Here is a 16,129-nt window from a genome sequence, read left to right as displayed (position 1 = left end):
GTAACTTAAACTCATTTTTATGGAATTGTTCAAATAATTGGCACATGCAGGAAAACAGATATTTTTTGGACAAGACATTTGAGTATCATCTAGACTTTTTGTAAAGCTTGTAGTTGCTTTTTAAGAAAGAATTTTATCTGTCATGAATCTGGTATTGTATGTTTTTATCTGAAGATGAGATCTATTGTAAACTGGTCTGTCCCCTGACTTTATGGCTAGGATACCTGTCAAGGATTTTAATGGTCTCCTCACGACCTCTTGTGGTGGGATGGACACATTGCAGTTGAAGTACTATACATAAATACTAGAATCACGCTGACACTTATATTGATTAAATTTATGAATGCAGTTTTTTAAGAAGTATAATTTGTTGTAATTTTAGCACACAGCAATATCTGAATGTGGATTACATAGATGTTCTTTCCCTTATGTGTTATATTGTTGTTTTATTTTTTTTCAAAACAAACATTAATTGTAACTCTGGATGGTTACTAGTTAACATGTCAGCGAAAAAAAAAAAATCTGCATAGGAGTAATCTGAGTAACAGTACAGCAACTGTATAGCACAAAGACATTCAACAGATAAACCCATCACATAGTAAATGTAAATGATGCCTAGATACTCAAAAAGACATGCTCTTTCTTTTCCTTGAGAAAAACAAATCCCTTCCAAATAATTTAGATAACCTACTTTGGGGAAAATGGTGTCTGTGAACATATAAATTAATAAATACAAAAGCAGATAGCAGAACATCAATGCAAAGCCTTTCTAAAATAAGTTTAGTTTTAATACAGAAAAATTTGCTCCAACATAGTAAATGAAGACGGTTGTAGTATGTACTGTATACTGTGTAAAAAGTGTATAAATATTCTGAGGTACCGCACTAACCATGTAAACTGGCCACAAGTTTTGCTAATGTTAAACAGTAATAATTGCAGCAAAACAGTTCTCTGAGGTTAGCATGAGGTTAGCATTGCTGCATGCGTCACACAGGAAATGCAAAGTTTTTTGCTAATTTCTCAAAACTATGATATTGGTCGCTAGTGGCTTAATTCAGTTTCATTTTTCTTTGATTCTTCAGCGTGTTCTGTCACATTTATAGTATGTATGTGAGGTGTGTCCAGGGTCTTGGAGATCTCAAGTTTGGGTTTGACTCTGTGGTTGCGATTGGCCCGACAGCAGCGCAAACGAAACACCAGCTGAAGGACGGGATGCAGGCAACAGCTGAGAGCTGCAATGAAGATGGTGCACGTTTTAATCCTAAACTCCGCCTGACAGTTTTCATGCGCTGATGTTAATAAGATGATCCTTTGCACGTGGTAAGGTAGGAAGCAGAGTACAAACATTATGACCGAGGCCAGGATCTTCCTGCGAACCTTCAGACCTCCTCCGGGCCCAAATCCAGCGCCGACTAGACTTCCTCCCCTTACCCTCTGCAGATGGAAGACCAGCAGGCTATAGCTGACCAGCATCAAGCACAAAATGAAGAAGAATGCTGACACACCTAAGCAGTGGATAGTATTGAACTGATCTTTATAGTGAATGTAACTATTGAAAACTTGGTCAAAGCAGGTCCCTTTAATTTGTAGGCTCAGTTTGACCCCCATGCTAGCGTACACAACTGTGATGACAACCAGCCAGGTAGAAAAGCAGAGGATCCAACAAGACCGTGTGTGTTTAAAGATCTGAAATAAGGCGTAGCCTGGTTTTACCACTGTGGTATAGCGATTAATGCTGGTCCACAAAAGGAAACACATGTTGCAATAGAGGTTAATGTAGAAGCAAGAGAAAATGATCAGCTCTGCTGCATTGCAGATTGAACTTCCAGAGAACCAGTTGGTGTTTTCTTTGTAGTAGGCTATTCTGAAGAAAAAACTGCAGCCCATCAGCAGGTCTGACATGATTATGTTCAAACTGAAGATGTTAGTGGGTGTCCTCTCTGATCTCCAAAGATCCACCAAGACTATTCCATTGGTTGGAAGGCCCAGGATAGCCAAAGCCAGATAGAGCCAAGGCAAGACGGTTTCATAGCTTGGTTCAGGCTTTATCATGCATGTGCTACTGAAATACAGAAAGAAGGAAATGAAAACAAGAAACTCGCAGCTTCTCATATTTGAATAGAAATAAGCTCATTTTTATCCAGACTCGGTTTAATTTTACTCAACGGTCTGCATATATATATGTACATAAACACACACACACTAAATGTAATTTTTGGGTGGACATTCTATAGATGTAAAGTTTTTTTTCTACTGTATAAACTGTATTTCCTATCCCTATATCCTGACTCTACACCTAAATACCCCTTACAGAAATTTTTGTGCTTTTTCAGATTTTTCATTCTTCATGATTTATAAGCTTTTGATTTATATCCCCACAATTTACTGGTATTTCTATACTTGTGGGAACATTTGGACCCCTTAACGTAGTGGATACCAGGCACACACACACACACACAAATAACAGGTCAAAAGTTTGGGATCATTTTAATGTTTTAAAAAAGAAGTCTCGTATGCTCACCAAACCTGCATTTATTAACTACCAAAAAATAATAATAATAAAAAAAAATTCTAAATGATATTGTGAAATATTATTACAATACAAATTTTTTTTTCGCATTTCTATAATTAATTACATATTTATATAATAATTTATTGTCAAATTGTCATTGAATCTCCAAGTTAATGTAGAAACAACATACATATGATTTAAATATGTTTAAGGACAGGAACTAAGTAGCCTATTATTAATGAAGATCAGTATCATTGATACCAATACTGCTACAGATGTCTCTAATAAATGCATTTCCCCCTCAATTTTAGCCATAAATTATAGTCATTCAACATTACAGTATAATTTAAAGCCATTATTTTTAGCATTTAATAGGCTTTAAAAAATGTAACAACAACTTTTAAATGAACTTCACATAAACTGAATTGTATATGCATTAACTATAAATTGAATATAGATGAATCTTTATCCAATCTACAGATGTTCTCAGTGTGCTTACTGGTGGGCTATCTGATGGTGCTTTCTGTGTGTGCTGTATGCCTGTGTTCACAGAGTGCCAGTACCAATTTAACTTCTCTCTTTTTCTTATCATGCTTGATAGCATGTTCATAAAGTCAACTGAAATGATAGCCAAAGGATTATTGTTAAATATTTTTAACATGTTAAAATAAGAAAAATTATTTGCAAAATGAACACGCCAATTTTGACAGCCCTATAATAAGAATTATTTCCTGTGTTGGCAAAGCTGAATTTTCAGCAGCCATTACAAAAAAGACCATGCAGACAAAGCCACCACCCATTAAAGAGCTGCAGTTGATAAAACTAATCACACATCAATGCTAAATGTGACCTGAACATTATCACACCACTGCTTTGGAGAGAAGAGTAAGAAACTGATTCCCTCCTCCAACATCTCTGAAGCAACTGGCTGATGTAGAAACAGATGTCAATTGCTTTAGTACTCCTTTATCAATACAAGAAAAGCCAGGCATTGAATTGTAAAAACTTAATAACAAATAACAAAAAATTATGTTGGCTGGAAACACACAAACTAACCTACCAACCCACATGATAATAAAGCATATGCTGCAGAACCAAAATTATTATTATTATTATCAAGACTGGAGTCTTAACCCCTCCAGTAAGAAAGTGTAAGATGCAAATCAGTGTACCTTTGATTACTGCCTGTACTATAGACTTCTGTGGAATGGTTTGTGAAGTCCCCTTGCACAGACATGATGCTTGTTCCTTTACTCATTATCTTCTGAAAGTCATGTTCATGACGTTTTACTTGCAGAATCTTGTACGTGTGTAAGCTGTTTGTGGGCGGGGGTTTGCTTCACATAGGAACAGTGTATCTTCAGTTCTGACCACATCCTGAAAACATTAAAAATTTTAGTGGCACAGTTTGCACCAAACTCAGGCATTTGTTTCCTTTCATATGAGATTTAATAGTATCGTTTTTAATCAGTTTTGCATAATTAATGAACTAATAATTAATTAATTAATTAATATGTAGCTATAATAAAACAGACATAAAAATTATTCATCTTTGTGTATGCATTTAAATGTTTTTCAGTGAGTAAGCCATTTTGAATGATCACCTGTGCTTTTTTTTATTACATTTCAAGCCACTCTTAAGTCGAGCCTCTCTCTCTCTCTCTCTCTCACATTGTTCCCTGCTTATGTGAATGAGAAGGTGTTTTACCACTAGGGGGCACCCAAAGCCCTGTGCTGCTCTTTCTGTCTGTTAAACCCCTTTGATTTTCTCATGGTATAGTGTGTGTGTGTGTCGTTGTATCAGTTGAATTGCTGTTACAGTTCTTGTATAAGTTTAATAAGTTTCTTCTATATTTACACAGTATACTCAGTGGATGTAGCTCATTACAAATGATCCCAGCTATGATTGCAGCACATATAATGTGTTTATTCTTAGAAAAGGGCAGAAAGAAACTAGCATGTATTCAAATGAGCAATTTAGAGCCCACTGATCATAAACACATGTACTCTTGAAACACAACACATCATTAAATTCCATGCTTATTTTATTTGCTATACTATTTATAGAAGCAATGCAAACACAGCTATAACATTGTAGGCTAAATGGATTATTGTTAACTAACACTTTACAATAAGGTTAAGTTTTCTAACATTAGTTGATGTCATGAACGAACAGTAAACAATTATTTTACTGCATTCATTAATATTGGTTAATGTTTGTTTTTAAAAATATAGTAATACATTTCAAGCTGTATAAATTAAAATGAGTTCATATGTACTAAACATGAAATAACAGTGAACAATACTTAATTTAAAAACATAAAAAATTAGTTTATTTAATTAACCTAGATTAATAAATGCTTTAAAAATTGTTTTTTGTTAGTTCATGATGCAGAAAATAATGTTAAAGGGCATGTTAACTATTTTTGTAAAATGTAATGTAACTTATTTAAAAAGGTAGTGTTTCTGATGAATATCCAAAATAATTGCACAGATATACTCTATATCTAAGATTTTTCAACTTTGCTGTGCACATGTAAATATTCACATTCTTGCATAATAAAAAATATATATTTGCTGTACACTTAGAAATGGCTTGCATGTTTTCAAAACATTTATAACACCACTTTATCTGTTGTTTTTGATAGTGTGACATCCTGAGCGTTTGTCATAGGCACAACTGCATTGGCATTTGGCAGCTCTTGTGGAGTGTCAATAGAACTGATCAGTCCTTTGCCATTTTGCTGACAGAAGCTATTACAGATGATCTTCAGTATCACTTTGCGAATAGAACTACACAACAAAAAGTACATGACTGGATCCAGACAGCTATTAAAGGCAGACAGTAGCAGAACTGCTTCATTGGTTTTATCCAACACACTGATCCACTCGCAAGGGGTGTCTTTTGCTATCTGTGACATGATATAGAAAATCCTTACAGAGTGGTAGGGCACAAAACATATAGTGAAGAGGATGAGCACAAAGAAGGACTTCCATGCTGTTTTGTTGTACTTGGCAGCATTTGGGAAATCCGGTTTCTTTTTGGAGGTTGTTAGGAGTTTCATTCCGATCTTTACGTAGGAGATCATCAACGCAATGTAGATCAGCCAAAACATACCCACGATGGTAAAGTTGAAATAGGCTTTCCATTTTAAATCATGCAGTGTTTTGTATTGGAAGCACTGTTGGGATTGACCTTGCTCTGCATTCAGGACAATGAGGCAAATGCCACAAACAAACGCCACAGCCCAGATGACACCGCAGAGAAGCACGCTCCATCGGCTATGCAGGAACACCCGCCTACAGGACAACCTCTGGAACTTCAGATAACGATCTACACTAATGAAGCCCAGTAAGACTATACTAATGTACATGTTCATGTAAAAGATAATGCCCACTATCCTGCACAGTAATGGAGGCAGCACCCACCGGTCATTGTTGGAATGGTAAACCACTCGGAAAGGCAGGCAGATCACAAGGAGTAAGTCAGCCAGAGCCAGGTTAATGAGGAAAATGCGAACTGAGTTTTTCTTTGGATGTACTCGCAGAAACACCCAGAGAGCCAGCAGGTTCCCAGACAACCCGAACAGGAAGAAGAGTGCATAGAAAACAGCCAGCGGGGCCTGCAAGCTGGTGTTGTCCGTCTGGCAGTTTGACTGGGGAATTTTCGACATGGTGGTCGGCGATGCGATGGGGAAAAATTGATGATTGTTTTTTGTCATTGCATGTGTTATATCAGACCTTAGAAGAAAAAAAAATGCAGATGTCATTATAGTATTTACAAAAGACATCAAGTTTTAATGCCATGAAATGCAACAGAATGCACACTATAGGTAATTGGAGAGTAACTTACCTTGTGAATTCTGTCCATCAGAGAACTTCTCTGTTGTGTTTTCTTTTGAATGTCTCTGTCTAATCTAAATTCAGATCTCTCTTTGCAAGCTTCCTTTTTTAGTTCCTCTAAACTCTTGCACCAGTAAGCATAAAAACAAACTGTGCAGGGACTTTTAAGGTGGGGGGGTGTCTCAAAACCACATTTCAACTCCTCCTTATATGACGTGATCACCGAAACTGATAGATGAGGGCTGTTGAACAATTAAAACAATCATTGGCCTATAATCTAACATAATCTACAATTTAACAAAATACACAGATTAGATACATTCATCTAATAAAATATAGTTATTTTATCACACTTTCTGATGTTTAACAAAATACTTCGATATGCGTTTTGTCCTCCTGAAAAATTACATACATGCGCAATATCATCACCTCATCGGTTTTCATATCGGACAGAAACGGTTCTCGGTTCATTGTACTGGTGATCCGAAAACCGATGCAACCGGTTTTTGACTCGAGAACGAGAACCGCTCGAGCAGTGGGCGTGTACGGTCGTTATCTGGCTCTGCTCGGTGTTCATCTTCAGTTCTCTCTTTATTTTGTCTCAGAGGGAGTGTCAGCCACGTTAAAAGAGTTAACAGCTTAAGTCATTTGTGGATTAATGCTTATTGGAGACGCGAACCGTTTCAAACGATTCAGTTCGATTTGGTGAACTGGTTCAACCGGTTAACTAATCTCTACACGTGCGTGCTTTCACGTGGAGCAGCATTTACTACAGCCGTTATTCACTGACAAGCTGCGCAAAACCACGATCATATTTTGCGCAGGTTATCAGTGGTTCTGCTCCACGTGAAAGCACGCACGTGTAGAGAATTACCGCTGATTACAGAACCGGCTTTACTGAAGAGATGCGCATTAATATCGTGCCGAAATTAGGCTGCGTTTACACTTGGCATTAACATGTTGTCCACAAACACATTTCGGAATGTTATCCGATCAGCGTGTCCTGGTCCAGAGGTAGTCGAGGATGCATTGTGATCGGATCTCAGTGTAATGTAAACGCAATCCAGCCATCGTGTCTGCATTCAGGTCGACGTCACGCAAAACACAGCCCCTCTCACGCGAGCTGTCAGGAAAAAAGATGGAGAACACCCGTGTCACTAGTGAGACTCCTACACTTATCTTTGATATGTAAAATGTCCCGCGACTTAAAATGCTTTTCCAAAGAAAACCCACCACTTCAGGATGACTTTGCACCGGGCTATTCTCTGCAGACTTATTTAAATATTGCGCGGGAAAGACGGATGCGATCGGTTATCCAGATAGAAAAGTCAGTTGATGTTGCCAAGTGTAAACGCGCTGTGTTCTGATTGACTGATGATCCGATCTGCTTGATCGCATGTTAATGCCAAGTGTAAACGCAGCTATATTATCTTATTTTAAAAGTGTTTCACTCATGGGTGGCACTCCACTTGTTGAGGTTTGATAAGGTGTAATGTTGTTGGGGACACACACACACATATATGTATAGAAATGTCATTTTCCTTGACTTCTGTTTTCAATTTAATTGTGGTCTGTGCAGCAAAGTAACATGTCTTTTTTGTTGTTTTGCAGCCTCATTGTGTGTTGCTGGCATCAAAGGAGAATTCTGCACCAGTGAAACTTGGTGGCTTTGGTGTGGCTATACAGCTGGGAGAGTCCGGATTAGTGGCTGGAGGTACTTGGGAAAATCCTGATATAGGTTAAACTTTTATCACATTGACATTTCCTGTGTACCTGCACTGCTTGCTAAGGGCTTTGGTGCATGCATACAGAAACTTCTAGGCAACAAGAATCATATGCAGTAAAAGCATGTAATTATGGCACAAACTTTATAGGAAATAATGTATTTTCATTTATTTTGGCTTGAGGAACTGAAACTCTTCAAAGCAAGGTTTATTTTGTATCACAAAGACTGATCATGGATACAGTTCCTTATTTTATGTGTAGGACATAACTCTCAGTCAGTATCACTTCATAAAGTGAGTCATGAATTTTGAATCATTCAGGTAATGACTTTGTTCTGATTAATGAGCTCTCTTGTGCTTAATTGTTCACACCTTGTATCAGCGACAGCTCTTTTGTATGTGTTTAAATGGATGCTCACATGTTGTCTGTGCTGCAGGCCGGGTGGGCACTCCACACTTCATGGCCCCTGAGGTGGTGAAAAGAGAACCCTATGGGAAACCTGTGGATGTTTGGGGCTGCGGAGTCATCCTGTTCATCCTCCTGAGTGGCTGCCTGCCCTTCTATGGCACCAAAGAGCGCCTGTTTGAAGCAATCATAAAAGGAAAATATAAGGTAGAAGTTTAATAGCAAAGTCTGTTAAGATTGAATAAAGACATGCTGGGAATATTCTCAAGGCCTTCAAAAATTGGCTGAGGTGAGGTGAAAGCGACAACATATACTGATTTGTTTAAGGTCTGAGGTAAAACAGCAATTTATTCCATATAAATCACTTCCTAAAACCAATGGTTCGGCATTTGGTCCATCCCTTTCTCACCAGTGCATTGGAGCCAGTGTCCTATATGGCTCCTTTTCATTTGACTAAACTGAATTAAGACATTTTAGGGCTCGAAAAATTGGCTGCACACTGACGTGATCTCAAATCAGGAACTACTAACAATCAGATTATAATCTCACCACATAAACTATTCAAAACAACTTCAGCTGGTTCCACTTCTCTAGTTTGCTCAGAGAATGTCAGCTAAGATTGTTGATTGAATTTTTGGGTAATTATTCTTTTTTTTTTTTTTTCATTAAAATAAATAAGTGAAATAAGTTCAACCTAAATATTTTTGTCCTTAGTCAGCTTTTGAATCTGAAGTGGATGGTGATTTTAAAAGTAGCATAAAAGTGGACCATACTAGACCAACATTCAAAGTCTTCTGAAGCCATATGTTGAATTTTTTTGTGAAGAACAAACTAAAATTTAAGTCATTAATACTAAGTATCATCATTGTCAATGGAAACGCTGGCAGGTTCTGAGCATCGGTGCTGGTGCCAGAATCATTTTGTTGGAAGAGTGCTATCAGAGGGTCTGGGTTTGTCCATATATGATGTGTTTGCTGTACAGATGAATCCTCGGCAGTGGGGCCAAATCTCAGAGAGTGCCAAAGACCTGGTGCGCCGCATGCTGATGCTGGACCCTGCAGAGAGGATCACAGTATATGAAGCTCTCAACCACCCCTGGCTCAAGGTATCAACAGCATTCAAGAAACATCAGCTCATCTGATGTTTTGTTTATGTATTAATCTGATTGCTAAATAAAATTATTAAAAGTAATTAATTATGAAGCAAAAATCATGTAAATAATGTTTTTATTATTATTATTATTATTATTAAAACCATACAGACAGTTTCATTAATTTTTTCCCCAGCTTTGAGGATTTTATGGACTTAAGATGTAATTCCTTAATGAGATGAATAAGCAGCATTTGAAGTGTGCATTTCATTTTAGGAGAGAGACCGCTATGCCTACAAGATCCATCTTCCTGAGACAGTCGAGCAGCTGAGGAAGTTCAATGCAAGGAGGAAACTAAAAGTGAGGCATTGGCACTTTATAGTCTCTGCATATTGCTTTAGCAGCTGCTCTCGTGCACGATTCACGTGAATGTTCTGCCGTGTAAACTAAAGACCGCATATAAAAAATTAGGGCAGCCACAGGAAATTAAAGCACATGAGTTGATCAATATCTATGGTTTGACAGGGTGCAGTGCTTGCCGCAGTCTCCAGTCACAAGTTCAACTCTTTCTATGGCGACCCACCTGAAGAACTGCCTGACTTCTCTGAGGACCCTACTTCATCAGGTACTACAGCGAGCAGCAGAGATCAGCTGCCACCCACTCTGTCCTCCTGAAGAGATGCTTTTTTGTGATTTGTAGTCTCTTAGGACAGTGTTTTGGTTCCTTTGATATTGTAATTCTGACAGAAAAACATGAAGATTATTATTAGCATGCTAAGACAAGTGTCACAGTCAGTATAGCCCTCAATTTAGGGTTTAAAAAAATTGGTCTCAATAATTCATCTCGCTACAGGAAATGAAATAGACAAAAAAGATAAACATGAGCAGGAGGGTGAGAACATCATTCAGATTTAGTGTGGGCTCTTTTGACTTGAAGGACTGAGCAAATGCCCTAGGAACTGCTTAGCAATGCCCTGACAACTACCCACAACACCCTGTCATCATGCTGGGGAGCTCTGCATAGGCAATCACCATTCAGTTTTTCTTAGAAAGTGAAAGAATTATTTATTTTTGAGCAGCTGTCACAGAGGATTTTTTTTGTTTCTTGTTTAAATAGACTTTACTATGTACATTTCGCATACTCTCAAACAAACCACCAATGGTTTGGTTTAGAATCTGGTTCATGTTTCCTGTTTATTTCTCATAACATCTGTGGTAATGTTCCTTTTTTCCACCACACTTAACACAGGATTTAATGAGTCACAATTTTTAATAAAAGTTTCCCTACTATATCCTTTAAAGGGTTAGTTCACCCAAAAATGAAAATTCTGTCATTAATCCTCACCCTCATGTCATTTCAAATCCATAAAACCTTCGTTCATCTTCAGAACACAAATTAAGATATTTCTGATGGACTCTGAGAGCTGTCTGAACCTGCATAGACAGCAACGCAACTGAAATGTTCCCAAGTCCAGAAATGTAGCAGAGAGATCTGTGAATTAATTTTGTTCGCAAAAGAAAAAAAAAAACGAATTTATTCAACAATTTGTCTCCTTCGCATCACCCTGGTGCCATTTTGGAGAATATCCGCTGGACGTATGCTGTTCTGTGTCAGCTGCGTCCCACCAGATCTGTTTCCAACGTTGCTGTGATTTGATCTGAACAGAAACAGCGTATAGGCGTGATGAAGCTGACACAGAACAGCATATGTCCAGCGGATATTCTCCAAAATGGCACCAGGGTGATGTGGAGACAAATTGTTGAATAATTTTTTCTTTTGCGCGCAAAGTATTCCCGTAGCTTTGTATAATTGCGGATGAACCACTGATGTCACATGGATTAATTCACAGATCTCCTTGCTACGTTTCTGGACTTGGGAACATTTCAGTTGCGTTTCTGTCTATGCAGGGTCAGACAGCTCTCAGAGTCCATTAAAAATATCTTAATTTGTGTTCCGAAGATGAACGAAGGTCTTATGGGTTTGAAATGACGTGAGGGTGAGTAATTATTGACTGAATTAAAAGTTTTGGGTGAACTATCTCTTTAAAATATACACTTTCAGAAAAAAGGTACAAAGCTATCACAGGGGAGGTACCCAAAAGCTAAAAGATACATCTTTGTACCTTATTAACCCCTAACTGCTACATATTAGTATCTTAAAGGTACCCTGAAATGCCTTGATATTATTCTATAAGGTGACGTAATTTCAACTGAAACAGGAAGGGAGGGTGGGACATATCGAGCAGCCCTGCCCCCTTTTTAAAATAGCCAATAGTGTTTTGTTTATATCTGCTCTGGCCAGAGCCGTTGAGCTCGGTAAAGCCGCATTTCACAGCCACAGGCTAATAGATTACCCCCTAGATTCAATATGGAACTTTAAGTAAAATAAAATAGTGGTCATAATCATGCTGAGGCTGTGTAGTTGTAAAAGTTTTTTTTATATATGCCGACTCGTGCATATGATCCGCTCCGTGCGATCACATCTCTGGACTGGAGCTAAAGTTCAGATTTTTGCATGAAACAACATGAAACCAGACCTCATTTGCACCAATCGAAAGCTTATTTACACTGTCTGAATCATTCCCTATTACCTACATTGTGCACTACGAGCCATTCACAGGGTACCGCTGCAGTGACATTTGTGTACCTGTTTTTGATAGTGTACTTGGAATATCATTTGAATCTTCATTTCTGAGTAGATCTACACAAACTACTCTAACTGATTATTTTAAGAGTGTGGGTGAATCATATCTCTATTCAAATCACAATCATCTCTGTTTTGTTAAATTATGCTTGTTGCTTGTTTCTTTGCTGACCACCCTGCAGGACTACTAGCAGCGGAAAGTAGGTGTCACCATCTGTCCCCTTACAGACTTTAGTGTTTGCCTGCTTCTTTCAAATCAAGTTAATGCTTTTCCTAGGTATTTAAAGGTCACGGTGTGTGGTCAATTGTGTTTGTGTGTACATGTAAAGGGGCTGTGTCACAAGTGCTAGACAGTTTGGAGGAAATCCATGCGCTGACGGACTGCAGTGAGAAAGACCTGGACTTTCTACACAGCGTCTTCCAGGACCATCACCTCCACACATTGCTTGATGTAAGAGGCCGTATACAGGCACACACACACATACATACCCATAAAATTCTTCCTTCATTAAATGGGTCACGAACTGCCTTTTTTTATTATTTTTGTACTGTTCTCTGAGGTCCCCTTATAATGTTATCAAGATTTCAAGTGAAAAGCTATTTTCTGTCCTGTTTTTAATCCCCCTCATCAGAACGCTCTGTTTGAATAGGTGTGGCGGATTGTAGACTCAGAAGTAAACCCCCACTGCTATGATTGGCAAACAGTTGTGTATGTTTGACAGCCTACATCCTTCAATCCTGGACGCAGCTGTGATTTAGGTTAAAACCGCATAAATGCTCAGAACATATCAAAAGTTCTGTTTAATAGACAAAGCAATAGTGATCACGTAATAAAAACTCACATTCACAGATTACTTGTAGTTTGCGACATTACTGTCGGATCCAGCATTGTCTTTTAGTTTGTCTTTTTGAAAATCAAATTGTGCCTTGTTTGTAAATGAATCTGCGGTTAAATGAAGCGAACAAAGGACCAAGTTCATAATGACATGGTCTGGATCTTTATTGAAAACAAAGTTTATCCACTCTTTCCTAACATTGGGGTCAGAAGGAATGCAAGGAAGGCAATGCAAAGACTTTGGTTTCTGCGTAGACCTGTGTTTGCCCTTTAATTTGAACTATTTACACTAGATGCACGAATTGGTGTGCGGGGCTAAACAGGCACTTCATACTCTTCATACAGAGGTGGTGTTTAGCCACACTATTACATCATAAAGTGGCACAATCCACATCCTGTCGTTTTGGCAGATTAGCTTCAATATATGCAGTTTTAGACTAAAAAGAAGGTTTTGAGTTGTTTTTATATTACAATGAGCTTTTACATGTCAGAAGATCGAGGGAATTTTGATTTCTCATTTCACAACACCTTTAAACCACAGAACCTGATGTGTTAAGATGCCGTTAAATCTTGCTTTGATTATCTGGCTTTGAACTTGTCAGAAGGAAATGTCACATTAGGGTTTTTCTTCTTTCTTTTTTGCTGTTGATGAAACCTAGTCTCAGCCTTGGACCATTCACAGACCTTCTGATGCATATTGCACACAAAAATGGCAAGGGTTCACTGAAACTGCTGTTCCAATCTGATTAACTGGCTTTTACGCAATTTCTGGGGATATCAGGTTGTGCGGGTTTCTAGATTAGCTAGATTTAAAAGAGCTGACGTGTGGATTTTTTTAAACATTTATATGACCTTTGCCTTAATGTAATGCTCAAATTAATATACAAGTTAATATTTGAAAACATTAAATTTAATAAAAAAAAAAAAATGTTTAATAGCACTGTTAAATGCAAATGTCAAACTGATTATTCATTTATCATACCTATACATTATAATGTTGTGAAGCCTGAATTCACTCATCATTCATACATCATTTCACATTTTATAAACTCTTAGCCATAAATTTGGCCATGCAATGACCTGTCTATGCAGGTTGGATTTGATTTTTTTCTTTTAAGAGTGATTTGTGTGTAATTTATCTGCTAACAGCAGACCCAAACAAAAAGCCCTCTATGCTACAGATATCAATCTATAGTAGCAGTGTTGGGTAAGTTACTTTCAAGAAGTAATTAATTACTATTACTAATTACATCATCAATATTGTATTTAAATTGCTAATTACTCTGTCTGAAAAGTAACTTAGTTACTCAATAAGTAACTTAATTAATCAAATCGCTAATTAGGCTACATAAATCCATATAAACCTTAAAGGTGCCATGTGTAAAAATTGAGGTAAAAATATCCAAAAAATGACCTACACGCATCAAAAGAATGAGAAGAAATAAGGGCGATGATGTCACTAAAAAAATGTCAAGTTATAGTGCTGCAGAGATATCAACCTTAATTAGCATTAGCATTACTAGCCACAGCCCGACAGGTGTCGTAATACCAGTTTCGGCCATGGGAGGCGATATGCGGGCAACATAACCACCAGCCAACCTGCAATACACGAATAACTCGCACGGCTTGTGGGCGTACTTGAAGCTGATGTCAAGCAACCGCGCTCGGAATCACAAATCAAATCCGATTAGAAAAGGAGCCGAAACAGAGTAAACATCGGCACTGCTTTCCATCGCTGGAGACAACTGATGGACTTGAAAGAAATGAGCTTCGACTCCGAACTTGCAACATTTCTTTTGGATTGGTAAGTAAGATGCTGTTAGTATTTCGCTAGAAGTTTGTTTTATATGTTTTTTTTTCGGGAAGTTATAACATAGAAATGTATCGAAGGCTGTTCGATAAACGTGCTAATGTTAGCGATGCTAACCGTAGCTGCGTTTGATAGTAAGCTAGCTATAACTTACCCACAGATCCGATCCGGTTTTCACCTGTTATCTACCAAAAGCCCGTCTCTACCAAGCTGATGCTTAAATGTAACATTACCTAAGAAGCTTGAAATGTCTTCGATGATAATGAACCCGAGAGAGAGAGAGAGAGAGAGAGAGCGCGCGCGGCCTCACTCACTATATTCAGAGCGGTCAAGTTTTTGAAAGCGTGTGAAAAGAGTCAATTGCGTGTGTCTCACGGTGAATGCTTGAGAGTTGGCAGCTCTGGTTACGTTGGTTGGCGCTAGCTTGGTCAACATCAGCTGTCTGATGTTGACCAATGATGTTGACAGAATGCTGTCTGTCAAATTAATTTAATTCAAATAATGTGTATATACAACTCAAAATGTAATATGAACAAAACGAATATGAACATATTCACTGGTAAAGGTGAAGGGGAGTAGCTTGAAGATGTCATGTTTCAAAATCACTTGACATCACCCAACGTTCCTCTGGAGGCAAAACGTCCTTTAGGCTTCGGCTATGGCTCTAGGGTTGTTGTGAAGGTAGGGGCGGAGCATAGAGACTATGCCGTTTCTCGTTTGTTACTCTAGAGTAGACCAATTCACTTTATTGAGGCATACTGCCCCCATCTGGTATGGAATGTGGAGTATGACTTGATTTTTTTGCCAGACATTACACATGGCTCCTTTAATAGAAATTAAACTCTTTATTCTTTCAATTTAAGTCAAACATAGAATAGTTTAGCCTTTTAGCTTTAAAACAACTGTAATACTTTTTATATATATAAAAAAATGTAACCTTCTTTGGTTAACAAATAGAAATACTCTGAATAATAACATATCTGAATAACAAAAAAGCTTAAGATAAGTTAAACAATACATTTCAGTTTGGCAAGATGTTCAGGAAAAGCCCAACTAGTAAAATCCTTACAGGTTTATGTAAAAATAACACGTTAACTAATGTAGGTAAGTATAAATTACATAAATTATCTTCTTTGCTGAATAAAGCAGTGTCAGATCTCGCTGTTCTTCTGAAGTAAATTCCTCATAGCAGGACTTCTTTCAAAAACGATGAAAATTAGACGAATCCAGAATTTTTTATTTATTTTTTTAATCTATTTTTTGTA

The 16,129-nt window shown here is 37.7% G+C and overlaps 3 protein-coding genes across 24 annotated transcripts in view; 1 reads left to right on the top strand and 2 right to left on the bottom strand.

Annotated features, from left to right (window-relative positions):
• Positions 1–16,129, top strand: part of LOC109055356 (peripheral plasma membrane protein CASK) — a 149,859-nt gene that overhangs the window by 108,210 nt on the left and 25,520 nt on the right. For 14 of the 21 annotated variants that reach the window (XM_042731531.1, XM_042731514.1, XM_042731527.1 and 11 more), the window contains exons 6-12: positions 7,967–8,069; positions 8,517–8,692; positions 9,468–9,590; positions 9,852–9,935; positions 10,101–10,200; positions 12,402–12,419; positions 12,549–12,670. In XM_042731531.1, coding sequence (XP_042587465.1) covers positions 7,967–8,069; positions 8,517–8,692; positions 9,468–9,590; positions 9,852–9,935; positions 10,101–10,200; positions 12,402–12,419; positions 12,549–12,670 — 726 coding nt within the window. The remainder of the gene's footprint in view (positions 1–7,966; positions 8,070–8,516; positions 8,693–9,467; positions 9,591–9,851; positions 9,936–10,100; positions 10,201–12,401; positions 12,420–12,548; positions 12,671–16,129) is intronic. The other 7 variants (XM_042731532.1, XM_042731528.1, XM_042731534.1 and 4 more) reach the window with 1 other exon arrangement.
• Positions 436–3,832, bottom strand: LOC109055362 (cysteinyl leukotriene receptor 2-like). 2 transcript variants are annotated; one of them, XM_042731536.1, is made up of 2 exons: positions 3,685–3,802; positions 436–2,059 (listed from the first exon to the last, which is right to left on the bottom strand). In XM_042731536.1, exons 1-2 carry the CDS (start codon positions 3,768–3,770, stop codon positions 1,042–1,044), a joined length of 1,104 nt encoding a protein of 367 aa, XP_042587470.1. In that variant the 5' UTR covers positions 3,771–3,802; the 3' UTR covers positions 436–1,041. The 2 variants fall into 2 exon arrangements, with proteins under 2 accessions (XP_042587470.1, XP_042587469.1); XM_042731535.1 differs by having other exon boundaries at positions 439–2,062; positions 3,685–3,832.
• LOC109096734 (probable G-protein coupled receptor 34) lies at positions 5,116–6,896 on the bottom strand. The gene is made up of 3 exons (XM_019110368.2): positions 6,768–6,896; positions 6,366–6,597; positions 5,116–6,253 (listed from the first exon to the last, which is right to left on the bottom strand). Exon 3 carries the CDS (start codon positions 6,232–6,234, stop codon positions 5,128–5,130), a length of 1,107 nt encoding a protein of 368 aa, XP_018965913.1. The 5' UTR covers positions 6,235–6,253; positions 6,366–6,597; positions 6,768–6,896; the 3' UTR covers positions 5,116–5,127.

This window comes from Cyprinus carpio, chromosome B9, assembly GCF_018340385.1.
Source record: "Cyprinus carpio isolate SPL01 chromosome B9, ASM1834038v1, whole genome shotgun sequence".
NCBI classification, from domain to species: Eukaryota; Metazoa; Chordata; class Actinopteri; order Cypriniformes; family Cyprinidae; genus Cyprinus; species Cyprinus carpio.
Note: the sequence above shows the minus strand (reverse complement) of the source record. Positions and strands in the feature narration are given on the sequence as shown.

Bases quoted from the DNA above. Each gene is read 5' to 3' on its own strand.
- LOC109096734 (XM_019110368.2), bottom strand. From the start codon at position 6,234: ATGACAAAAAACAATCATCAATTTTTCCCCATCGCATCGCCGACCACC.
- LOC109055362 (XM_042731535.1), bottom strand. From the start codon at position 3,770: ATGAGTAAAGGAACAAGCATCATGTCTGTGCAAGGGGACTTCACAAAC. The intron at 2,063-3,684 runs GTACACTGATTT...TCTGTATTTCAG, and splicing joins AGTACAGGCAGTAATCAAAG to TAGCACATGCATGATAAAGC.